This window comes from Frieseomelitta varia, unplaced genomic scaffold (genome assembly GCF_011392965.1).
Source record: "Frieseomelitta varia isolate USP_RPSP 00005682 unplaced genomic scaffold, Fvar_1.2 scaffold_371, whole genome shotgun sequence".
NCBI lineage: Eukaryota > Metazoa > Arthropoda > Insecta > Hymenoptera > Apidae > Frieseomelitta > Frieseomelitta varia.
In genome coordinates, this window is record NW_025110114.1 from 149666 (window position 1) to 176154 (window position 26489).

At 34.6% G+C, this 26489-nt stretch overlaps 3 protein-coding genes and 1 long non-coding RNA gene across 10 annotated transcripts in view; 3 read left to right on the forward strand and 1 right to left on the reverse strand.

The window, feature by feature from the left end:
• The first annotated feature begins 269 nt into the window (after positions 1-269).
• Positions 270-2239, forward strand: LOC122531053 (28S ribosomal protein S27, mitochondrial-like). Its single transcript, XM_043658608.1, has 2 exons — positions 270-1362; positions 1455-2239. The coding sequence occupies exons 1-2, from the start codon at positions 298-300 to the stop codon at positions 1737-1739; spliced, it is 1350 nt and encodes a 449-aa protein (XP_043514543.1). The 5' UTR covers positions 270-297; the 3' UTR covers positions 1740-2239.
• LOC122531051 (coiled-coil domain-containing protein 22) lies at positions 1865-5086 on the reverse strand. The gene is made up of 8 exons (XM_043658606.1): positions 4889-5086; positions 4312-4489; positions 3936-4236; positions 3621-3865; positions 3122-3538; positions 2608-3048; positions 2358-2530; positions 1865-2263 (listed from the first exon to the last, which is right to left on the reverse strand). Exons 1-7 carry the CDS (start codon positions 4936-4938, stop codon positions 2411-2413), a joined length of 1752 nt encoding a protein of 583 aa, XP_043514541.1. The 5' UTR covers positions 4939-5086; the 3' UTR covers positions 1865-2263; positions 2358-2410.
• Positions 5087-5516: 430 nt separating this feature from the next.
• LOC122531021 (DENN domain-containing protein 5B) overlaps positions 5517-26489 on the forward strand; it is a 33763-nt gene continuing 12790 nt past the window's right edge. For 5 of the 7 annotated variants that reach the window (XM_043658554.1, XM_043658550.1, XM_043658553.1 and 2 more), the window contains exons 1-2: positions 5517-5831; positions 25235-25344. In XM_043658554.1, the coding sequence (XP_043514489.1) occupies positions 5714-5831; positions 25235-25344 (228 nt within the window). In that variant the 5' untranslated portion in view covers positions 5517-5713. The remainder of the gene's footprint in view (positions 5832-25234; positions 25345-26489) is intronic. The other 2 variants (XM_043658555.1, XM_043658556.1) reach the window with 1 other exon arrangement.
• On the forward strand, positions 13198-14615 carry LOC122531030. The gene is made up of 4 exons (XR_006307172.1): positions 13198-13267; positions 13423-13492; positions 14156-14360; positions 14510-14615. It is a non-coding gene; the product is annotated as an uncharacterized LOC122531030 (long non-coding RNA).

Genomic DNA, 26489 nt, shown 5'->3' on the forward strand with positions numbered 1-26489 from the left:
GAATCCGCCACATGCGTGGTTGCTATAGATCATAGCTAGATTCAAGTGAGGTGAAAAGTTTTCACGTTGAAAGTGTTTTAAGAATTTTGGAAAACTGCATACAAAGGATAATATAAATAGGATCGCATAAATAGAAATTATAGGTTAATTTTACTATCACCGCGTCGAATTCAAAAAAAGACATAATATATTCTTTTTCATACATCATGTTGCAATTGTAATTATAACCTCTTATGATTTATGTAAATGGGAAGATAATGAAGCTATTTTGTTAAAAATATGATTTAATGATAAAGTATGGAACATAAAATGTTGAAGATATTTAGATCTGGCAGAAAAGTGTATTACAAAACTGTAGTCCAGAAACGATCTTTTCTGTCAGAAGCATACCAGTGCCAGGAGGCATGGAAATCTCGTCTTCAATCTCCGCTGTTACAAAAATTTAAACCAGAAGATTTATTTATATCATTAGACAGTCAATTTTTTGCTCATGGGAAAGTGAGCGCAGTAGATGTAGACATATTTGCCAATACTGTAAAGAGCAAGGAACAGGTAGATGAATTATTGAATATACTCGAGAGACTTAGAAAAAGTGCAGAAACAACAAATACTCTAGATTCAACGCATCATGCTGTTATAAGATATCTGTTTGACAATGGCTGTACTCAAGAACTCATGAATGTCTTACATAACAGACTTAAGTACGGCATTTTCCCTGATTACGTGTGTTACAACATGCTGATGAACGAATACATAAAGAAAGAAGACTACGCCAGTGCTGCAAAAATTGCTGTTTTGCCTATGTTGCAAGAGGATACTGATCATTTGATAACTAACGCGCTGTCTATATATGCTTGTCATAAATATTTAGAAAATCCAGATGCCTGGCAAAAGCCACCAGAACTAGTAGAAGATACTAAAGAGGAAATAAAAATACGTGTACGTTATCTTAGAAATCCATTCTTTGACGATCATTTTGATCTCACCGATCCATTTGATTTAGTTGGGAAAACATTGGCTTTTCAAGGAAGATTTATGAACAATGCATTAGGTAGGACTTGCCAGTTGAGAGGTTTGATATTGTATAAAAAATATCAAGATGCATCAAATTCAATAAAACAATGGTTGAATGAAGTTGAAGGAGATGTTATTTACAGTGAAGTTTTTGATTTAATCGAAAAAGATAAAGAAAAAGTATTTAAAGAAGAGGCAGCAGCAAATGAGTTTGAACAATTAATGTCAGAAGTCAGTGTGTTGAAAGGAAAGACTTTGTGTAAAGGCAATTTGATTGAAACATTAAAAAATAATATTAAATCTGCAGTTGAAAAGCAACATGATATAGATGTAAACGAACAGTTACAGGTAATTAAATACAGTAAAAAGCAGAGAAAAAGATTTAATTAATTAAACTTACTGTTTATTATTTTATCTTTTATTTTTGCTTAATATTTCAGAAATATACTGAATGGGAAGAGAAGAGAAATTTGATATTAGATAAGCAAATAGAACTAATAAATCAAAAAGCTAAAAAATTAGAAATACAAAAATTAAAGGAAGAAATGAAGAGACAAGAACGATATTTAACTTTCTTTGATAATGAAGAACAAATAGAACTAGAGATAGAGGAAATAGAAACAAAGGAAAAGGAAGAAATGGATAGAGTCGCTAAAATTCATGGTGCTGAAAGAAAATTGAAGAAATTAGAAAGAGAGGCGGAATATACACCACCCATGATTTAAACATAAAATGAATAATTTTTGGCATATTTATAATTGTTGAATAAATGTGTCTAGATAAAATTTTAATCAATGAATCAAATTTTTACAAAAGTTAAAGGGTCTACAATGATGAGGAACAGTAAAAATATGTATCATATTATTTATCTCTCATATTTTGTACATAATCACTTAATAGTATTTTCTTAAACGTTTATATAGGTTTATAGCAGATATTTCTAAAGCCATTTATTTCTTAGAAATATGAAAGTTAACTGTACAATTAAAGTTTATGCTAAAAAATTATTAGGCTCTGTAACAAATAACGTTCTGTTTGAGCGTTGATATTGAGTCCATCATGTCACATCTTGGCCCATTTGTAAGCAAGATTAGCATTACGTATACAACTTTGGACCAAGGCACACATTTAACAGTTATTCTTGAACTTAGAATAACTGTTAAAGACTGTTTTTCAGGCAGCAATGTAACAAATTTTGCATAATTATAAAATTTGGTCTTCGTAATCGTATTCGTTTATAAGGAATGTCCTGTAAATACGATATAATTTTAATTTTGGTAAAAAATTATTATTATAATTAAAATTTTAGCTGATTCTTCTTTTAATATTAATAGAACTTTTACCTGGTCGTTGTTATTACAAATAATATACCATAATATCACAGATTATGTAAAAATCACGAAGTTTTATTCTGTAACTGTGCCGTTAATTCCGCGGTTTCTTGTTTCATTTGTTTCAAATCAGCAGTTATCCTTTCCAAATTTGCTCCAACATTTTTTGTAGCTTCAGAATCAATCTAGAACGAGATGCATTAAAAATTATTTTAATTATATTGTTTTAATGTTTTGTAAGCGATATAAGAATCTTATTTACCTGCTCTTCTAAGTCTCTTATTTCTCTTATAGTTGCACCTGTTTCTTCTACTAGACTTACAAGTTCGCTACAATCAGAATGAAGTGTGGCTAATAATTTATAAGCTTTTCTCGATGCTTCATTCGTTCTTGCATCTCGAAATATTAATTCATCGGCAACAGTAAAGGATCTTTCTAGTCTGCCTGTAAGCGTGTTAATTTCTTTTTGGATTTCACGCGTGTCAACTAGTACTTTATTAATTTCATCTCTTTGTTTCCTAATGTTGTTAATTATTTCTAAAATTCGCTGGGTGTACGCGGATCTATTCACTTCTTTGGGTAATTTTTGAACTTCAATTACCAATTGCGAATATTGTTGATCTTTATTACGACATTCTTCTTGTAGTTCTCTTTCCTTTTCTTTTAATAACTTTATATCATCAAGTTTCTTTTGGCTTGCACTCTAAACATATTAAATACATGAGATTTTCATTTTGTATGTGAATTTCATTTTATATCAAAATGACAGTACTTACAGCTTTAGTAGAATGTTTTTCTCTTTCTTGCCTATACTTTTGAATTAGAGGCACTCTATGTTTCTCCCACTGATTACCTAAATTGATTAATTTACTTGTTGTTGTTTCAATTGCTGCCTCTAGTTTTTTAATATTTTCTTCGCCGTCTTGAAACAGATCGTAAATTCTTGCTTTGATTTTCTTTTGTTCTTCATTAATTGTCAATTCTTTTTCTTCGTTTTGATAATTTGTCGTTACTTGTGTTACACTGGTAGTTAGGTTCTTGATTGCGTCTTGTAATTTTTCCATATCATTTCTGAGACCCTCGCATTCTACTTTTATTTTTTCTATTTGTAAGTCTTGTTTTTCCATTTTATCTAATATTTTTTTATCTACAATTTTAGTTTCTCTAGTGCCATTATCTTTTATTTGAGGTTGCTATATACAAGAAGGTAACAAGAAATTAATAGAAAAGTTTTCAATGAGTCTACAATCATTACCAATATTTTTTAAAGCTTACTGTAGAGGGTAATGTTGTATTTTTTGTCGAGTCCCTGTTCAGAACATTAACATCACCAGGCATATTAGCTTCAGTCATTTTATCGCAATATTGTTTGTTTAACCAATTTATTTGATCAAGAATACTCATTGAATGTGAATGAAGAGCTCTTGCATTGTAAGATATCAAAGAAGGTAGAAATGATGATTGATTTTGCACTTGCTCAGGCACAGATTGCATATAATGTATGCAATAATCTTGGTATACTGCGATAAGTAAAATTTAAGTATATTCAGTTCAATAACGTCGAAATACATTAAAAATGAGCAACATTACCTTCCTTACTTTCCATTTTTGGAACTTCTAAATTTACAGATTTATAAGGAATTCTCGCTCTTCCTCTATTTCTAAATCCCTTTGTATGACAATAATGTGGCAACCATGGAGCTGCTAGGCTTTGTGCTATTGCTGTAGCTATAGATTTTTCCAGTAATGCAACATTACTAACAGGTTCACTCAGAGGTTTATCACTTTCTTTTGGTAGTTTTTCAATAAGAAACATAAAAACTTTTCGCAGATCTCCTTCCGAGCTATATAAAAACGTTTGGTAGCCAATATCACCTTTGTATCCTAATTCCTAAATTTACAAATTAGGTATCAAAATTAAAATGTTAAAATTACGCAAATAATTTTCATATTTGTAAAATCTTACTGAACATGCTTGAGCAAGTGTAGCACCTAGTCGAAATCTGGCTGCCATATTCACGGGTAAAACTGTTGACAATCCAAGACCTGGTCTTATTATGTCCAAACATTTTACCGTTGCTTCTACTACCAATTCTGTGTTAGTATTGAAACCACTGAGATTTGTTATATTCTCTCCTATGTCACTGAAAAAATTGATGTTAAAAAATTTTCAAAATATTTTTATATAAATGACACTTTATTTAACGTTTAATTACTAAAAAAGAAAGAAAGAATTAAATAATGCCTATATGTTAAATGAATATTACTTAAGCTGATGTGTTTTCCATGCAATTATTTCACGTTTTTGCAATCATTTAGCAATCGTTTACAAAAACCCTTTCAATATCACAATCTATATTCTATTTAAGGAAACTCTCGCAGTTTAATGAAATAAATTATGAATTTATTTCGAATTACTATTCGAAAGTATAGAATTTAATGCAGATAATATCACCGCCCACCACTAGTCGTATAAAACCGGTTAATATCAGATATCAAAAGTCTGTTAAACGTCGTGTGAAGCCGTTCAAAATAGAACTTACCAGCCTATTTGACGCAATGAATGAATGATTATATTGTCAACTTCCTCCATTATCCGTAAAAACGTGAAAATTCTAAACCTTCCTACAGTATAGTTAATACCGAATGATACTCAAGTTGAATTGCACAAATCTAACCTGTCCATGAGTGAACAAACGGGACAAACATTTGTGGCACTGTGCAATTATACAGATGGCGCAATGAAGTATTAGATCAGTTTTACCAACGCGAAATCCCATTCATGCTATATCGATCGATTTTATTTTATTACATCTTGCCCCCTGATTTGATACAATAATCACTGAAAAACGTTTTGCGACTACACCTGAAACGTATAGAACTGTAAAACAATTACAAATCTTTCCTTCAAAGCCAGAATTCGAAATTGCAAATTTTTCAGTAAACCTGAGTGTACGCGTTGAATAAATTTGGAAATAAATAAAAGTGAACAATGTTTAGTCGGTTCGTTTAAGCATAATTCGTTTATTTGAGTTCTGAGTCTCATACTGATTCGTTGGATTCAGTTAAAGTAGTCCTGGTGTAGGACAGGGGCGATTTAAAGTTACGCGCCAGTTTTCAGCGCCAACTACGAAAAATCGACTCGCGGCCAACTTCGCTCGATGGACTAAAAGATCAATTATTCGCGGCGAGAGGCCTGCACTCCGCGGAGTCGTGCGTTACGTTCTGTACGTGTCAACATCAGCTGTTGTTTCGCTCTCGCGTGAAATGACAGTTTCGTGGTGGTTCATAATGTGGAAATCGTTTTCGTGAGGGTGCTTCGTCTGCCACGGAGGTGAGCCGTATTCGATCTATTTCCTCGGGGTAAGATGAACGGGAGTCTGGGAATAATGCGCGGACCAGAGCAACATCCACAGAGGTTCGCGGATTATTTTGTCATATGTGGACTGGATAAAGATTCGGGTCTAGAGCCGGACAAATATTTCGGTGAGTCATCTCTTCATTCAGAGATCTTCAATAAAACGAGTCTTACACGAATTAAATGCTGCCGCTCGTTCAATCTTCAGAGAATCGAAATTGCTGTTATGACTGTTCGATTGGTTTTTTTGCAATCTGACAGAGAACCTGTCCTACTGTTACACTTTTCGAAATCGCTAGGTTGCGCAACGATAGATAACGGACTTCAGAACAATAAATCGCATCAGTGTCAATTACTTGCTCGTGGGATGCGCTTGTGTCGCAAAATTTGAAAAGATTCATCAGCCTCCATTGTTTTCTCATTCTCGGTTACTTTCTGCGCGATTGATAAGATTAATTAAGAAACGAGTATGTATGTAATTGTGCAGTGCGTGTGCTTTACAGCCGCTAGTTTTATTTGCACGTGATTGACACGTGAATTTCGATCGATGCCATTGCACCCTTCATAAAATACATTCCTTCGAGCACACTCGTTGACAGACCAATCGAGCACGTCGTCAATTTTTATTCTCGTTGTATGAAACGATTAAAAAAAAAAAAAACAAAATAAAGGACATTCCTCGTGCATTCAAGTGTGTAAGATAGCATATCTTCTGTAATGAGATTTTCCTGAACGACTGCTTCATTCTTGATATGTTTTCAAATACAAATGGCCATCAATGTCAGATAAATCGTGTAATCTCGTTAAGTTAATAACGTAAAAAGAAGCCAGGTATAATAGTATCCCGTACGCTCGATAATGATCAAGCGTTCATAGTGTATTTTTAATTTCATATTTTTTAATGCCACTTGAATCGATATTTTCAGTTGCTTATTTTTAATCTTCCGTGAAGGATGTTCGTCGCACGTTGTCACGACGAAACAAAGCAATTATCGATATTATCAAATGTTAAGTGCAACGAACACTGTATCGTTGCATAAGCACTGCTCTTCAATTGCGATAATAATTTAAACAGTGATTTATTTTCATGCGAGAGGCGATTAAAATGTTGTGTAACATATTTTGATGCACATAGTGTATAGAAAACAGGAGATTTTTAATTAAATCATTAAATATTTTCCACGATACATTTACAATTTATCTCAATTTGTATTTACACCTCATCACGTGTACACGTTGTGTCAATTAATTCCGATAAATTCGATGAAATATCAAATTTTGCTTATTCACATGCATGTGTATGCATCTGTCATTAAACGCTTTTTCAACTAGCACACCGTTTACGTACAGTAATTAGCGGCCTGTAGTACAAGAAGAAGAACGGTGATGTCATTGAAAACTTAATTGTTAGCTTAATAAACTTTGTTGAATATTTGATCGTTAGTCGATCCAACGGTTCGAAACGCAAACAATGAGGGCACAGGAAGGCAACGGATCTTCCTGGGAAGAGAGATGCTCCTCTCTCGTTTGAACGATATTTCCGAGAACAGCTCGAGAAGATCGTTTTACGATCGAGTAGCAGCGTATCTCGTAGTTGAGAAAATTTCATTTCCTTTCATATATATTTATTGCGTTAGAAATGCATGTGTCGCGTGATAACTTCTTGCTCCTTTTTTTTTTTTTTTTCAACGATCATGGCCGTAGCTTCTTCTGTTTATTTACGTAATTTGCACGGACTTCGCGCCATGCTTATTTTGGATTCGCGTTTCACGGCCATGTTTGTTTTCCCTTCTTGCGCGAATTTCTCACTGACGCCTCGAAATAAAATCCCGTTTCCTGTATATGGTAAAAATGGAAAGTTTCTTCGAAACAAAAACGTTGTAGATATTTTCTACCAGAGAAACGAGGCTCGCGTATTTATGTTTCGTTGTTATCACGCATTGCGAGATATACACAGCTGCTGCGTATATATTGCTCAACCTTTGCCCTCGGAGACCTTTTTTTTTTTTTTTTGCATCATCTACCAGAAATTTATTTACGAAATAGCGAGTGAAGTATCGCTACAAGCATTGGAAATAATCGTCCAGTTCAAATGGTATTTAGCCATATAAATTTTGCCGATTATATTTCTAAATATATAGAAGACAATGTTAATGGTACACAATTTCCAAAAATAATTGGCTTCGACATTTTATAAACTTTCGTAAGGAGCAATGAGAAGTTCAGTTTATTCACTCACGACTGCCTCTGTCCTCCTCTTCTTTTGAAATTTTTTTTGTCCTTATTATGAATTAAAATGTTGTACCTACGTTCATTACAATCATCTACAATCATAAAGAAGGAAGTGCAAACTGTTGACTAGATATTTAAGTAAGACTGTTAAATAGAAGGGACAGTCGAGTGCAAAGGGGTTAATTACGAAGCAAAGGTTGCGATAAGAATCACTAATTATTTATCGATTTCTTTCGCCAAGAGTAAAATATTCGATTAGAACTCAATTGGCCGAAATAATTCACGCGAGTCCATCGCCCCTGCCCTTAAACTTAGATTTAGAATTGTGCTCGAACGACAGTTCTGTACTTGTACAGAAACGTGAAGTATCGTTCTTAGTCGATCGTGTCAGCGCTTCTTGGAAGAATTTATGTAATGTACGTTAGTTTGTCAAGGTGGACGGATGCGTGGGGCGTAACTCAATCCTGAAAACTCGCGCGTTAGCCGATGAAAGTGGTGTATTGAGTTACGACACACTTGTTCCGCTATGAATTTCTACGGTTGTTAAATGCAACACGTGCGCTCATCGTTGTGCACGATGATTTATTAACTTGCAAACCTTCTCGCCACACCGCGACTTATCACTCTGGTTCTCACTGAAAACGCTACGCGTTTGCAATGCAATTTTCTAACAAACGTAAAAGTGATAATTTCAAATAACTTTGACGTCTAATCACGGAACAGTTGTTACGAGCAGAAAATTAAAATAAATTAGCACTTACGGCTGCTTAATTAACAGGAATCAGTTAGGTGAGCTCTTAGCTGAAAAGAATTTAATTTACTTTTAGAATATTTTACGTATCTGTTGAATTTCTCATGCTCCGAAGTTTCGATTAATTGGATCGTAATTAGATTGCAATGGATGTTATTCAATTTTATTCGAATTTTTTTTTTCTTTTTTTTTAATTTAGATTTCTCAGCGCTGATTTTGTAATTATCGTGAAATTTAGTTAGAAATTACATTTCCCGAATTCTTTTTCTGAAGATGGATAATTATTATTTTTTTTATTATTTTTTTTTTGTTTTTTGTTTTTCTTCCTTGTCTTCTGTCGAATATCTTCGTTTGGAAACAAACGATCGCATTCGAAAGTGACAAAGGAATAATATACGGGGCTTTGTCAACGGAAATTGGAAGGAACGTGGCGTAAAAGCAGGAGAGAAGCAGTTTGCACTTTTACCGACGTTCGCCAGCTAGATACACACACGGGCTATAAATTGAAACGTAATTCTGGCGCGCCTCAGAACCGTACGTTCTGCGCGGCGAACAAAGGCTAATTGTGAACAAAGGCAACAAGAAGAAGAAGATAATTCCCGCTTTCGTTGAATTGTAACCTTCGACCTCACCCGTTCGACGTGTTTAGCCGTGTCGCGTATGACGAATATTCTCCCGCAAGCATTGAAAGAGTAGAGATCCATCCGACGACATCCAATTTAATTTTTATTTATCTCAAACGTTCATACGTATCATTGCTGAGTAAAATTGCGCCAGAATAATACGTGCACGCAATTTTACGGTAAATTAAAAAGTTTAGCGGGCGAATTTAAATGTAACGCGAGACGCAAATATAGAGTAATTGATATGGTGAAACTTTTTCTTTTAAATCGTCACAAATGTCAAAAATTAATATTTTTTGTAATTTTTATTATTATTATTACTATTATGGTAATTTTTTATTATTATTATTGTGGTAATTTTTTATTATTATTATTATATAGCATTTAACAATTAAATTGTCAAAAATTCTCTACATGGACGAATTCACAATATTGTGACAGAAAATTATTGGTCAAGAAAATCGAGTTTGGTGTTACCAGATGTACTTGAAAAAAAGGAGAGGAAAGATGGAGCAAAAAAAAAAAAGGAGTGGGATGGGGGTGATGGAGGGAAAAAAAGGGAGGAGAGAAAGTAGGTGGCTTTTCGGCGCATTTCGTGGCAGTAGTTTCCTCGAGTTCTTCTGAAAAAGAACGTTCACGAATAAAGCGCTGCGCGACAAAGAAACCGGAGGGGAATTCTAAAGATACTGCACGCTGAGAGCAGCTGCAACAGATGCGGCGCGATGTATCGTGAGTTTACCCTCGAGGGTAACAAAAATTAATCAGAACGCAAGAGCGTTTCGAAACGAAAATCATAGTTTGTCCAGCCTCGTTATCGATAATTTTCAGTCAGAACGTTATCCAAGTTCAGAATATTGTAATTAACCGGTCAGATAGTAATTTTCCCTCTCAGGATTGGATTCTTGCTGTTCAAGATCATTCCCATTGGATTGAATTCATTCCTCTGAACATGAATTTCTACCGTGTGAATAAAAAGAATGTGACTACGAGAAAGTATTTGCACAGTTTTCACTTTCCAACGAAGCATTCTTTTTTTTTTTTTAAATCAAATTCCACACTTTATCCACATTCATCAGTATGAAGTTTTCGTGGTGTTACGAAAATATTACCGAAAATGATACACGAGATTCAGTATACTTGGATTTGAATAATACAGTCTTGTGTGCTAATACGATACACTTTCGTAGCCGCTGTACGTACTTCAACCGTGATTTCCAATTTCAAGAGAAATAATCGAATTTGTTTTGGTAGAAGTGAGCAGTCTAATAAAATAAAAGTTATCGTTTACCGGGTTCGTTATACTATGTGGTTTAGATGGCTTCTCATCACAATAGACTCTCATGTCTCCCAATAGAAGCAACCAGCATGTTCAGACTCACCCATTCGTCAATATAATATGTTGGTATAGTGAGACGATTCGATCGATCCGGTCGCGCGCGAAGTTCAGCTATTAAACACGTCTAGCTGGCTATAGTAAACGATGCTTGTCGGTGGATGATAATAATCTAGAAAAGTGGCTTTTCTTAATTGAATTCGAGTTTGCAATTACGGATGAGTAGTAGGGAGTATGCGTCTTTTTTTATAAAAAAAAAGAGTCTGTATATTTTAAAATTACCAGAATGGTAATCTCTTAGCATTGTTAATAATTATCAATAAATATCGAGAGTAAAAGTTGACGATATCTTATTTTTTTCTTCTTTCTTTTATCGTAATTTCTTCTGGAAAGTTCAGTTACACGCGATTCGGCATGGTAATTATTTCGTATAAATTAAAAATAAAGATCTCGGTGTGAATGAAAGAGTATCAATCATTTAATTGCCTGTCCGTTGTTATTATTCCTGACGAGAACTGTTCTCTTCGTGCAAACTTTGCTAAGTGCGAGTATATTAAATTGTAAGTACAACTCGATGGACGTGCTGTTTAACAGAAAAAAAAGCAAAAGTTCAATCTTGTAAATTCCTAAATCGTGAACTTCTCTGCTTCACGTCAACTTCTCCAAAGACATGTTCGTACAATGTTCTTTAAATCGGAGTAATTCAAAACAGAGTGTTTGTCAAAAATTTCAAAATACGTACGTACGAGGCAATTTTTCTTTTAATAAGAAAAATATTCGTTTCGCGGGTGTCTATCGAGCTAGCTTTTCAATAGAGGTACTCCATCCCTTGTGATTCTTGTCGTTTTTCTCTGTCCGGGGGAGGGAAAGGTGCGTTCAATACTTGGGCAGACGCACTATTTTCGTGGAGACGAATGGCAGAGCTCGTGCTAACGCGTTTATTTTTATCGTTGTTTTGCTGCTCGCGATTTCCACGGATCGTTCAGCTCCACTGAATCGGTGATAGGAACAGTTACCACTGATCTAGAGATTGTCCATTTTTGCGATTGTCGAATATCGACGCAAATGGTGGCCAACGTTAACTCGCGTGGATGATCCAATTGAACCTAGCGATTTTATGTATGTAAATCGGCTGTGACACTAATCAAAAAAAAGATGCTTAAAAAAATAATATAAATTGTCCAATTATACGCAAAAGGGGGTTATTTCACGGGATGGGATAAAGTGCTGTATTTTCTATTAAGAAGAGCCCTGCTTCTGGTAAACAGTATAGATTATCAACAAACGGGGTGGCTGTTTACGCAAGGAAAACACATTCGTATAACGTATGAAAGTGAAACGTATATCAGAGTACGCTGAGTACGTAAGATAGTAATCGTTTGATTATCTTTTTACGGCTTTTATGCTGTACAGGGCAATCCGATGAATCGTCAGCCAGTTCAACGTTTACAAACAGCGTTTGTGTTTTTACGACGGCGACATTATCATCGTCAGTAGCGTCATTGAAAACGGATTGACGACTTTCATGGTCAATAAACTTAAATTTGTCGCGTCTTTCATTAAGTTAAGTACCGTGTTACTGCCTTGTGATAGTACCTTCTCTATAAAACGCTCAGAAGTGGGTGTAAAATCAAATTGTAGGAATTTCAGGAATTACAGAAAATATATTTAGGAATTATAGAAAATATATTCAGTAATTACAGAAAAAAATTTATATAATAAAGGATAAATCTACAGTATGCACGTCGAAATATTTACACAGTTAATCAAGACAGTTAAATTTGAACATTTATAAACGGTCCATATTTGTGTAAAGTAGTACTTTAATCTAATAATAAAAAAAAAAGAATTGACGTTATACCGATTAGGAAGAGGTTGTATCGAAGGTAATAGTGTTAGGGATATCCTAAACCTCTTGCGCTGGAATGACGTGCCTCACACGTCGAGAATATTTGACCCAAAATTGTAATACTTTCTCAGTTTTAAGTATATTTAGTATACTTAGTATATTAAGTATGCAAAGCAAATACTAAATTTATTATTTCTCAATAATTTCTATCCATGATATCATACCGACTAGTTCAAAAGAAAAAGAAATTATTGTGTATGGTTTGGTCACTCGTTATGGTCCGCAATCAGTTGCCAGCGCAAGTGGTTAACCTCTTGCGCTGGAATGACGTGTGCCACATCGAGAATTGTTTGTCATAAAATTGCAACATTTTCTTAATTTTAAGTATATTTAAGTATAATTAAGCAGGCAAAACAAATAATAAATTCATTACTTCTCAATAATATACCGACGAATTCAAAAAGGAGACGAATTATTGTATACGGTTTTGATCTCTCGTTATGGTCCGCGAACCAGTTACCAGCGCAAGAGAGGTTAGATTGGTAGATAAAGCATCAATTTCCAACGCGTTAAAATACAGTGCGGAAAGTGTGTGATTTGAACTTTCAAAATGTTCCCTTCTCCCTCCTCCGCGAGCATGACGTCATCGTGCACGGGGTCATTTGCGCGCGAAGGGGGTCCCCGTCGCTCAAGTACGTATTTAAAGGGCGGAAATACGGTTGCAAGCGAAGTCCATGTGATCCGCGTATGAACTGCCGCTCAGTAACTAACTCCCGGTTAGTATAGCTCCAAATTACTTACAATTCTAGAGTTTTCGAAAAATTGACGAGCTCCTGTTGCTCCACGAATGCTAACTGCTCTCAAATATGTTTTACTCTCAGGACGTTGAATTCTCGCGGTATAATTACATATTTTGTTTTCGAAACATCAGAACGCAACGGAACCTTGGATTTGATTATTACAAGACTCAAGACTGTTGTTTTACTACGTTATTACGGCGGGTGAGTCATCGTAGTAGCCGAGCTTAAAATAATCTGCTGTTTTGTAAAGAAGCGTGGGAAAATATCTCGAGAGGCAAACGTTTATGCTTTCAAGCTGTAAGAAAAAATCATACGTGAATCAGATAAATTTACTTTACGCGTGACACCGTGCTCCCTGTGAACTTCATCTTGGGAAGGAAAGTACGCGTTTCTCTCGTACGCCGTGAATCTTTTTTGCACGGCCTAATTTCGCAAATTGATCGAGAGGGTGGATCAGCTGAACAGAAAGTTTAAAAAGCGGGTGATCCTGAAACCGAGACACTCCCCTAAACCGCAATCGTATTTTTCGCCCAGTATTTGAAACCAGCTTGTCTGAAAATAACGTTTCACACTTGCGTGGGCGAAACCCTTCGGTAGGTTGAGAAAAGGGTGCAGTGTATTTCGAGGAAAAGGGATGAAACGCGACGCCTGAATGGCAATTAAAATTCTCTCGTTACTATTATCGATAATTACCTAATTCTTCGTTCGTTTAGCTATTCTTCGACGTTTAATTGGAAGAATTGGTATTTCTAAGAATCGGTCCTTTTCTCTCGACCTACTTCAACTGAATTTTCGAAGCATTTTAATCGTCCACGTTTTGAAATACTTCTGGATTATATTCAAGATGTAAATTTTTATTTTTAGATGAAAATGGACTAAATGGAACTTGCGATGAAACATTTGCATTCAGGGAAGTAACTTTTGTATTTTTGTACTTTGAAGTGTAGTTTGACGAATATAACCGTCATAAAGTTTGGGTCTTTTAAAAAATTCTGTGGAAAGGAAATCATCGTCAAAAGGAAAATATCGTTACTTGCTGCACAACCTTGAACGTATCTTCTTAGACTTGGTGAAAATATTTTTTCCTTTTCCTATTAGATTGATCGTTTTCAATTTTTCTAGCAGCTAATCATTATCTGTATTACAAACTCTTCGGTTTGGGTTAGGTGTCCTCTTTATTAGACAAACATTTGTTTTACCATTCGTCCTTGTTTGCAGAAAATTCGAAATGGAATGGGAACACGAAGAACTGGAACGAATCGTGTTCCAGTTAAAAAGAAAAAAATATTTTTATGCATTCGACGAGGATTTTTTTGGGTAAATGTAAAATGATGGAGAGCAATTGGAAAGCAGCAGCATCGACGAAAATAAACGCGACGCGATATTATGATAAACAGATAAGAACTTTATGTAAATGAACTGTTAGAGAGAATAAATTTTTCGTGAAGAGACAAATAAAAAGACATTATTTCTCGAATAACTTAAATTATGCTATAATTAAAAAAAAAAAATAGTATACAGCAGCTATATTTTTTTTTCAACCGGATATGTCATACATGAGAGAACCGAATCGAATCATTCTAAAATAAGTACTCCAGTTTATTAAGCCGATTTACATAAGTAAGTAGCTGCATTGCGTAACGTAACGACGGAATTGCGAATCGCGCAACGCACGTTTTTTGGAGTGACACGAGTCTTTCTATAAAAATTCTTTCATGATTCATCAATGGATAGTGTCCCAACGTCTTTCTTACAATTACGAAAAGCAATTAAAGAGACCGTTCTTTCGCGTAACATCGCTGAAGTTCATCAATTTGAAGCGTATAAATATTTGCATTGAAATTGTTGGAGGAAGGAAGATCAAAGGGTCGACGGAAACGAGGTTAATGGAAACACTATTACCATTGTGTTCTAAAAAGGTGTGACGAAAGATGGGAGAAGAACAAAGAAACAGAATGACATTTAACTTCAGAAAAATGTTCTCAGACGTGCACTTTAATTTCTATTTTTTTTTTTTTTTTTTTTTTGTTCCTTCCAGAGGTTCGTTTAAAGAAGAGAATTTCTTTTTCTTAAATTTGAACATTAAGCAGTGATGTGTACGTAGGATCCTATGTAGATGATACCGTATTTGGTTGTTATACAGTGTCTCACGCGTGTAACGTGCCCACGAATCAATACTTTCTGCACTGTGTAACGTTTAATGCTCGTTTTTCGTTACCCTCCGCGGTTGTAATCTTCTTTTCTCTTCCTACCTTTCATCCTTGCTGATCTATCGTGCACACGTGGTTCTAACGGGGACTACATTTTTCCAGCTTGATCTTACGCTGCGGTAGGCACGTTACACTGTAGTGAGACACCGATCGCTGAATATTATTTTGCATAATTATAAAAAGCTGTTGTGACACAAAGTACGCTACACGTTACATTACAATCGTATTTGCAACTGCAAGAAGTATAACTGCGCGATTCTCTATTCAATTTTGTAACTTTTTTTACACGATCTAATCTGCAAACGGAATCCGTCTACAGGCAGAATGCTATTCTACCTTCAATGAACAAGAGTAATTGTTCATTGTAGAAAATTATGGAGCAAAACTGAAGAAACTTCATAAAAGAAACATACCGTTTCGATCGTATATATAAAATGCAATACTCCTTGTCCAAGAAATTATGAAAGATGCGTGCCACTTGGTTGCTCGATTCGTAACACACTCGCAGGAGGGAACTTTTTTTTAACAAGATTTCAAACAATCAGCGAGGAAACAATTTTCCGCTTTTTCAACCTGTGTAACGACTTCTAGCAAGGCTTTTCAAGAAAGTGTTACATGTATACCGTTGACTGAGGAATTAAACAAGGCGAAATAATCTCGCCCTCTCTCTCTCTCTTTCTCTCTCTTTCTCTTTTTTCCAATTCTTGAGCCGAGAAAACAGGTAGAATAGCAAGTACCAATTTGTAAAATTTAATTAAAAAAATACGAGAGTATTGTAAAAAAATATTCTCCAACTTGTACGGCATGAAGTCCCGCTCTTTTAATGTTATACGTATTCGAGGAGTGGAGATCTGATTAATGAAGAAATTGAATTTTAAAAATGAAGAAGCATTGGATATTAAATTTGACTTAAATTTAGAAGAGATAACGATTTAGTTTTTAGATTGATGAACATTATTGGTCTCCTCTGTTGCGTGGAATTTATATGGACGTGTCGTGGTTTTGCATGATGCACGGACAACTGTAACAGAATCCTCGGTTCTTCCCCCGTTTTTTCTCCCACGTTTATTGATGAAATATTATATTATCTTAGAAACTGCATATTTACGCGATGCATTATTATGAATAAATTAACGACGTACTTACGCTCTGGCGTCGCTTTAACGAAGCATTACGTAATGTTAATGCATTAATTATGTCGCGAAATATTTCACGTTCAATTATTAATATAGTAGGATTATACGTGAAATTTCTTCGATTTTTTTCTTTTCTAGAAAACTAGGCACGACATAATTTTAATGATAGCCATATGTGTCATATTCAATTCCGTCTCTCATTCGCGATAAATTTTATCGAAAATATGTGTATATAATAAATATCTGTTGATTTTTTATATCTGTCGATAAATGAAGAAGAAATTTCGAGAAAGTCTGGCTCTATCCCACGCGAATTTAATATAAGAGAAAAGTATAAGGAAATTGTTTGCAATTATAGATCATTCTGCTGATACGTATAACAGCAGACTGGTGTTAAAGTCGAAGGTGAAAGCGAGAATATTAATCGAAGTGATCTCTTTTTCTCGACAATAATTAACTTGTACGATGTATCATCCGTGACGATTGTGCCAGAAACACTAACGAGTTCGGTCTCCTCGCATTTCCACGTATCCATTCATGAATATATAATAATTAAGTTAATAAAAGTAAGTAAGATGTGAATAAAAGAAAGACCAATGTTTTTTAAATTTTAAATTTAAATTCAAGCAATTCGATTTCTTTCAAATGTCGACCGCCAGAGCGTTCGCAAATTAATGAAAAAATTACGGATTTATTTTAATAATAATAGAGTGATTTTTGGCCTGAATGTAATTTTAACAATAAGCACATTAACAATATATTTATCTAGATTATGTTGTTATAAGTTAAAGTTAGCTTATTTATAATAAGTTACATTATCGTCATTAGATGGTAATGTAACTTATTATGTTATAATAAGTTTATAATATATATACTTATTATGTATATATATTATAAACTTATATATATATATGTATATACTTATTATGTTATGATAAGTGTATAATAAGTTAAAGTTAGCTTATTTATAATAAGTTATATTATCGTCATTAGATGATAATGTAACTTATTATATATATATATATATATACTTAGTATGTAACTTATTATAATATATATATATATTCATTATATATATATATATATATTATAAACTTATATATGTATATGTATATACTTATTATGTTATAATAAGTTTATAATAAGTTAAAGTTAGCTTATTTATAATAAGTTACATTATCGTCATTAGATGGTAATGTAACTTATTATATATATATATACTTATTATGTAACTTATAATATATATATACTTATTATGTATATATATACTTATTATGTAACTTATAATATATATATATACTTATTATGTAACTTATAATATATATATACTTATTATGTTATAATAAGTTTATAATAAGTTAAAGTTAGCTTATTTATAATAAGTTACATTATCGTCATTAGATGGTAATGTTTATTAAATTTGAAGAAAACGACAATACCCTTATGGATACCCCTGATATTTGATTAGTCGTACAATCAACAATATACGTATAGTACATATGTATAGTACAATATACAATCGTACAAAATAGCGTTTTCTCAGAAGATAAATAGTTCAAAAAAGAGGGTGAAAGCTAACGAGAAGAGGATGAGGCTCCTCTCGCGCAGAGGAGGAGCGGTTCTGAAAGGAAACGTCACGTTTCGTGAGAACACCTTCGCGAGGGACACCGGTAGCACCCGTCGTTTAACTAATTGCAAGCAATCGCCATACAATTCTCTTCGGTCGATTAACCTCGCTGACGACACCAAGTGCATAACGTTCCGGCGTGCGTCGCTCAAGGAAACGCGTAGGTGCTTTCTCTTCTCTTCCAACAAGGAACTGTATTAACTGCAATCAAACTACGTATGTAGTTTGTAGCGATAATGTAACACCTCTCAACGAACGACGAAAGTATCCTTTAGCCCTGGGAAGAAACGCCATTTCATTTCCCTTTTCTTCTTCGTCAAACCTTTTTCAGGGCAAAGATGGCCAAGCGTTGCGCAATAACTTTTGCAATTGTTCAATCGCCGACCTATTTTCTCTCTTCTTTTTTTCTCTCTTCTCTTTTTTATTCTTCTTCTTCTTCTTTGAAGATTTCTTGAGAAGGCGTTCTTCTAAACTCCAACTTTCGCACGTATAGGCTGGGCCAAATGTTTCTTCTTACGTTTTTTAATCAAGACATAAGAAACAACTGGTTTCGTTAGTTTCAAATTAAACCGAAGCTCAAGTGTGATTTTTTTTTCGTTCGCAAGTTTGCTGCTTTTTTTTTTTTTTTAGTAGGAAGTATTTTCAACTCTATATAAATCTCTTTAGAATGTAGGGACTGCAAATTTTTATGGAAATTCGTCTTTTAAAAATAAAGTGATTATCTTTCGCATTTTAAACAGATTCTTTCTTAATTAATTAAATGAAAGAATTTTAGTGAAAATTTTTATCTCGCGAAGTGAATGTCGGAGATATTTTATTACATTTATCTCGCGCAGTAAATTTTGAAATTTCCTAAAGAAATTCGTGATCCACTGCTAACGAGATAGATTACGAACGTGTTTACGTAAACTTTCGTGAACTTTTTCTTTCAAACGTTGCGAAAGGAGTAGACGTAGCAATTGTACCTCGAACATTTAGGTGTTTTATGTAACAGATCGTTGAATTTTCGCGTCAGGAATTAGTCATGAATTTGGAAAGGGCGAGAGGGAGAAACAGGCAGCATCCATCGAAACAGCTCGACGATTGCCAAATTGCACGGTCCATTGGATTATCGTCGTTACTTCGTTTCACGGGGAATTCCCGAGCGGAGATTAGCTCTGCTAGAGCAGTTGATAGCGGCAATTAAAGTCACCAAGCGGGCTTAATCTCCCTTGCTTCAGGTTTCCTTGAATGAAGGTAACTCTCTGACTGTCTGATTGGTATTCCGAATGTCGCGCTCTGCACCATGCCGCGCCATTCCACCGGAATTATCGTTGCGATTAAGCCGAATCGTGATCGAACGATCTGTCGTGTGCGGGTGTGTGTATTGTCGTAAACTTTCGCAGCTACCCGTTATATTATCTTCTGTTGGCGAATTACTCGGAGATTCTTTCGTCACTGTGACAGAACTCAGAAAACTTAACTACCAGTGGCTAAAGCGTAAATAGCAAAGAAATTAAAGTGCAAGGTACAAGAGAAAGTTATATAGTAATAATAGTTATGAAGTATATAGAATAAAAGTTATAAAGTATATAGAAAGTTATATTATAATAATAATATAATGAAGAACGCAAGCTTCTGTTAATATATATATAATACTTTATTAAAATATATATTTTTTTAAAAATCGCTCGATTATCTAAAAATACGCTGTTATAAAATTTCCATAAGAAATTATAAATTGGTCATTTTGACCAGTTTATAGATAGTTTTAGTAGTGTTAATTTATATAATTTACTGTCGAAATCGTTATTATAATTGCGCCACACGAAGTTGGAATCATTAAAAATAGTTAATTGTATTAGATGGCTGACTTGTGTCGTTAGAATTACAAAAGAAACGTGCACAAAGACGAAAATTTATAGACTGGGATGTGCTTCCAGTTATTATCGATTTGCCATTAGAATTCTTTATATTTGTATTATATCATATAATATATATATAGATTTATATATTTATGATGAAATATTAAGAAACATACATACAAATATATATACACACTTTTTATTGGAATTTTTCGGATAGGAGATTACATTTGAAAAAATAATATATTATATATATGTATGTACTTTTTATTAAATAAATATAAATGTATATATATGTATTAAATAAATATAAATATATATATGTATATATTTTTTATTACATAAATATAGCTATAAATATATATAATATAAATATATAAATATAGATATAAATATATATATAATATAAATATATAAATATAGATATAAATATATATATATAATATAAATATATAAATATAGATATAAATATATATATATATATATATATATTGTTCTTTTAAAATGCAATTTTCTATTCGAAAAATTCCAACAAAAAGTCCCTGGTAGATTTCGCGCTTTACACTTTGCACACGGAGTTAAGGAAGGAGAGCTGGAAGAATTATGCAGAACGGAGGAGGAACACAATGCGAGGCTTGTTATTCGGAGGCTCTTTTCAGAGCAATCAGCTGGAATTGCGGCAGCTAGCAGCCGGGAATATCGTCGGGGGAATACCAAGGAGAAAAACGAAACTCCCCGATCGTCACGTAACTACTTCCCTTCGATTCGGCCTCGAGGAAAATAAAAACACTCTGACGATGGCGTTTGCACATCGTGCACGGTGATAACTGTCATGACCGATGCACCGGCCCACGAGTAATTTCGTCGGGGAACAATGCCAAAAGCGTTTGGACGTCGAGATATTTCGACGAGAGAGAAACGGTGGCAACGGCCGTCGACGAATCGTTCTTCGAATCGTAAAACATAAAAATGCGACGTTGTAAAGATTCAGAAGAGTCAGCGAATCGGTGAAATGTTTCCGAACAGATTTCTGGCGACGACACCGTGCTCTCTGGTGTTGTACCGTGATTTCGAGCGAGATCAACGTTCAAACATGTAGTTACGAATTCGATAATTGGCGGACCCTCCGTGTAATTTTTTATATATTTTATATTCTGTTTTCGTGAATTTATTCTCCCTTTGTTTCTCAATTTCTGACTCTTCCTTCTTGAATTTCGTAGTTGACATCTTTCACAGAACTTCCTGTAGCTTTTTCTGTCAAACCTAATCTCCGCCCTGGGTTGACAGGGTTTGACTCAAACTAATATTCATTGAATCGAACATTAGCAGCAGATATTTTGTTTCTTGACGTTTTGTATATATATTTTTTCATATTTTATCGCGTGTATTTTCCCAAATTCCCAACGAATGCGTAAAAATCCGCGACACTGTGTGTGTAAGATGCGTGCGCAGAGGCAAACATAGAGATACACAGGCACACAAGCGTGGCACGTCGTACCTTTAAGAAGGCGCATCTTCTTGGGAAAAAGCCAGCCAGACGGAAGTATTATGCAAATGTTTCGTGTTTCTCACGAGGTTGCAACAGATTTTCCTAGTTGCTTGTTAAACTCCTTTGTATTTCAGACGTGCCCCGGCTCTGGGGAGCAAAATTGCTCGGGAGACAGACCGCCAAGAGGTGGAAAACCGCGATAGTTAACGCGAGATGAATTTTGCGAGGGTGAAAGGGTCGTTTCTGACTTGCGTATAGTAGATAAAGTTTCGGGGGTAAATGAAGCGTGGAGATGTTAGGGGGAAGCTTGGGTAGTTCCTTCTTCTCCTTATCGATTGCGCTAGATAACCGGTAGGTAGAACTGTTATCGTGCGCGGGCTTGATATTAAAGAGAGAAAAAAATAAGTTCCGAAGGAAACTTAACGACAACGCGACAATTTTAACCCTTTGCATTCCGAATCATTATTATTATTATTATTTTTTTTTTTTTGCAATTTAAAAATATCGAGTGGTTACTACAACAATAACGTACAAAGCGTTTTTTTTTTTTTAATTTAGTTTGAAATATTTATTTCGGTTGTAATAGAGCTGAATGAGAAGAGAAAGCAAACAATCGATTTTAAAAAAGCGGCGACCACTTGGGGGGTCCGAGTGACTGCTTTCTGCAACCACTTTACAAGTCACTTGGACTGCATGGCACTCGTATCACAACTCCCTCTCGCTTTTTCTTCTTTCTCCAGTTTTTCTATCTTTTTTTCGCAACTTTTCTGAATCCCAACTTTCGGACGAAAGGGAGGATCTGACATAAATCGATATCGTTAAACTGCAGGGACAGAAAAGGACGCGGAGGAGTTCCCCTCGAAACTTCGAAGCTTAATTTTCAGAAGCACCGTTGTGAAATTGCAGCTCGTGTCGAATCACGAGTATAACTTTTTAATTAGTTTATAACTGGCACGTATTGTGTCAGCATTTTTCATTACATTTTTCTGACCTGTAGATAATTGTAGAACTTGTATAATATATAGAATTCTCCCTTCCTTTCATCTCATTGTCAGATATTTTCATACTTGGAGATGATGGTATATAATTTATTTTACAAACTATTTTGTGACAGATTAACGCCTCGTTTACGAGTGACCAAGATACTATAGAGACATAAAAATATTGCACTCAGTGTATAAAAAGAGGTTAATTATATTTGATTCTCTTTACAAATATTTTCATACTTTGAGAGATGGTAATTTATTTTATAAAATACTTATTTGAGAGGTGATAATTTATTTTATAAAATAAAATTATTTTATAAAATAATTTATTTTATAAAATATACAAGATCACAATACAATTGTAGATTAGTGCCTCGTTCACCAGTGACCAAGATACCATAGATATGAAAAAAAATATTGCACTCAGTGCATAGAAGAAGTTTAATTATATTTGATTCTCTTCACTTCATAAATAATTTTATACTCTAACAGATGGTAATTTATTTTATAAAATATACAAGATCACAATACAATTGTAGATTAGTGTCTCGTTCACCAGTGACCAAGATACCATGGATATGAAAAAAAATATTGCACTCAGTGCATAGAAGAAGTTTAATTATATTTGATTCTCTTCACTTCATAAATAATTTCATACTCTAACAGATGGTAATTTATTTTATAAAATACTTATTTGAGATGTGGTAATTTATTTTATAAAATATACAAGACCACAATACAATTGTAGATTAGTGTCTCGTTCACCAGTGATCAAGATACCATAGATATAAAAAAAAATATTGCACTCAGTGGATAGAAGAGGTTTAATTATATTTAATTCTCTTCACTTTATAAATAATTTCATACTCTGAGAGATGGTAATTTATTTTATAAAATATACAAGATCACAATACAATTGTAGATTAGTGCCTCGTTCACCAGTGACAAAAATACCATAGATATGAAAAAAAATATTGCACTCAGTGCATAGAAGAGGTTTAATTATATTTAATTCTCTTCACTTTATAAATAATTTCATACTCTGAGAGATGGTAATTTATTTTATAAAATACTTATTTGAGATATGGTAATTTATTAATTTAAGATCACAATACAATTGTACATGATAGATTAGTGCCTCGTATACCAGTGACCAAAATACCATAGATGTGAAAAGAAAAGAAAAAAATTATACTCAATGCATAGAAGAGGGTCGCCAATTATACACCCTGTGTAATCAAATTCTCGCTCGACCAGCCCACATCACATACATCCCATCGCCTCCTTGGGTGGCTGGTTCGATCATGAACGATTAACCCTGTACAAGGGTTGGCGTTGTGTTCGTCGCACGTCAAGCAACTGGAACACAGCCAAGACTTTCAACAGTCTCATTCAGGTCGAGCTGCTCTGGGATATGTACCACGTTCAATAACAAGTTGCCGACGTTGCCGTGGAGTGAGATTCTAATTTTTCTCAGGAAAGGAGAACTCTCTCTCTCTCTCTCTTTCTCTCTTTCGCTTGCATTTTTTTCTCGCTGTAAGAATCGCAGCTTCTAAGATGCACTTAGGTCGTGCTGGACCAAGAACAATGTGCAAACTGAAGTAAATGCATCCGTGCTAAAACTTTTTTTCTTTTTTAACGTGCAATCTCCTCTTTGCTTCAACGCAAAGTAACAGTGTAGCGTGTCGCTGTTCTCACATATAGAAACGTTTGACCGATTTGTACGTTCCTCGTGCTGCCAGGAATTTGAACTATGGCCGCGACGATGGCTTCACACTCTGTCTACGAGGAGGGACTTCTCGTTGGAAAGTGTTAGGAAATTTTTGGACCGAACTGGCAACGACGTAGCGATCGAGAGTAGCAGAAATTTTTTACTATTCGAAAGTATCGTTTACTTTGCTTGTTTTCGAGAGGACGTGGCGTATCGTAACGAGATTGCAAATCAGACGAATCGGATCGCGGTGATTTCGTTCTTCACAATGCAGCACGCGATAATAACCTCGCGGAACTATCTCGTTACTTCGCAGGAACGGTGCAGCTAATATTCTTCGTTGTTCAACACGGAAAGATATAACTGCGGTCGTGTAATTCCCGAGAAATAATTTTTAAACATTGAAAATTTTTCTTCATTGACATTTCGAAGGATCACGGTCGTGTAATTCTTGGGAAATAATTTTTACAAATCCGCTGCAACCTCGAAAATTTTACGTTACTGACAATCTGAAAGAACGAACTTCGTTTCGAACGAATTTGGTATCGAGTACAGGTTTTATCTTGTTCAGTCTCAAGAAGAGATTGATTAAAAAGTCAGGCCTTTATATCACACGAAGAGCGTGTTTAAGTATTTGGTTAAAAGGTCACGGTCTCCTCTTATCGTTAACAAGCATAACTGTTCATCATTTGCGAGGCAGAGTGTTGTCTGCGATTATAAATGTCACGCTTCTGACTTCTCTGAAGATAGTGCACGCTCGACGTGTACACGTATGTACATTTAATTGACCTCTGACGTGTGAATTTTCCTTTGGCCTACACTGGTGACAAAAAAAAAAGTTTTTAATTCTTTCGCCGCGAGGAAGGAACGTTGTGTAAGTGACTGAAGAGTTTCAAATTTAACTCGCAGAGTTAACAAACTGTTATACCTTTCGTTTCAGGCGACTCGTTGCAATGTACACCTCTGGACCGAGCGTATAAGAGCAAAGTTTTGGGACATTATCCTGACTCTGTACCATGGAACCCCTTCGACGAGCACGCTGTCTGCATGGTACGTTGTCAAAAATTTTTTCAACAGCCATACATTCAAAAATATCAAAATTCAGATATTTCTAGTTATCTATTTGTAAGTATTGATACTGTGAAAACTTGACACCTCACGTGTCACGCTAAAAGCTGAAAGTTTATCGCGAAAAGTACGTACTTTTCTCGAGATGTACTTTCTTCAAAGTCAAAGTCAAAGTCAAAGACAAACGAACGTTTCAGCTTCGCTGCTCTTTATTTATTCAATCATTTCTATCGCGTGACTCCGCGCGAGTTCCGTTGAAAATACTGTTAGCGATAGAAAAGGAAACAGTAGTTACGACAGAGTTTAACAGAATCGCCGAACCGAGAGATTAAAATTGCAAAATATCCTAGTAATATGCTAATAATATGTTTACCGTTTGTTATTTTCCAATATGTACACTTATTTTTTTGTACATTTCATTCTAACGAGCGATGCAATTTCTTGATCAACGTGGGAAAAGACGTTCAACTTTCTCGCTTTTCCACAGTGGCAGCCACTTTTTATGCTTTCATTTACCCTCGAGAATTAAATGTTTATTTCTTTATAATCTCTTGCGTTGGAATGACGTGCCACGCACGTCGAGAATTGTTTGTCCCAAAAATGCAACATTTTCTCAAATTTAAGTATATTCAAGTAATTAAGTGGGCAAAACAAATAACAAATTTATTACTTCTCAGTAATTTCTATCCAGTGATATCGTACCGGCGAGTTCAAAAAGAAAGCGACGAATTATTGTATACAATTTGGTCACTCGTTATGGTCCGCAATCAGTTGCCAGCGCAAGAGGTTAACCTCTTGCGCTGGAATGACGTGCCACGCACGTCGAGAATTGTTTGTCACAAAATTGCAACATTTTCTCAGTTTTAAGTATATTCAAGTATAATTAAGTAGGTAAAACAAATAACAAATTTATTACTTCTCAGTAATTTCTATCCAGTGATATCGTACCGGCGAGTTCAAAAAGAAAGCGACGAATTATTGTATACAATTTGGTCACTCGTTATGGTCCGCAATCAGTTGCCAGCGCAAGAGGTTAACCTCTTGCACTGGAATGACGTGCCACGCACGTCGAGAATTGTTTGTCACAAAATTGCAACATTTTCTCAGTTTTAAGTATATTCAAGTAT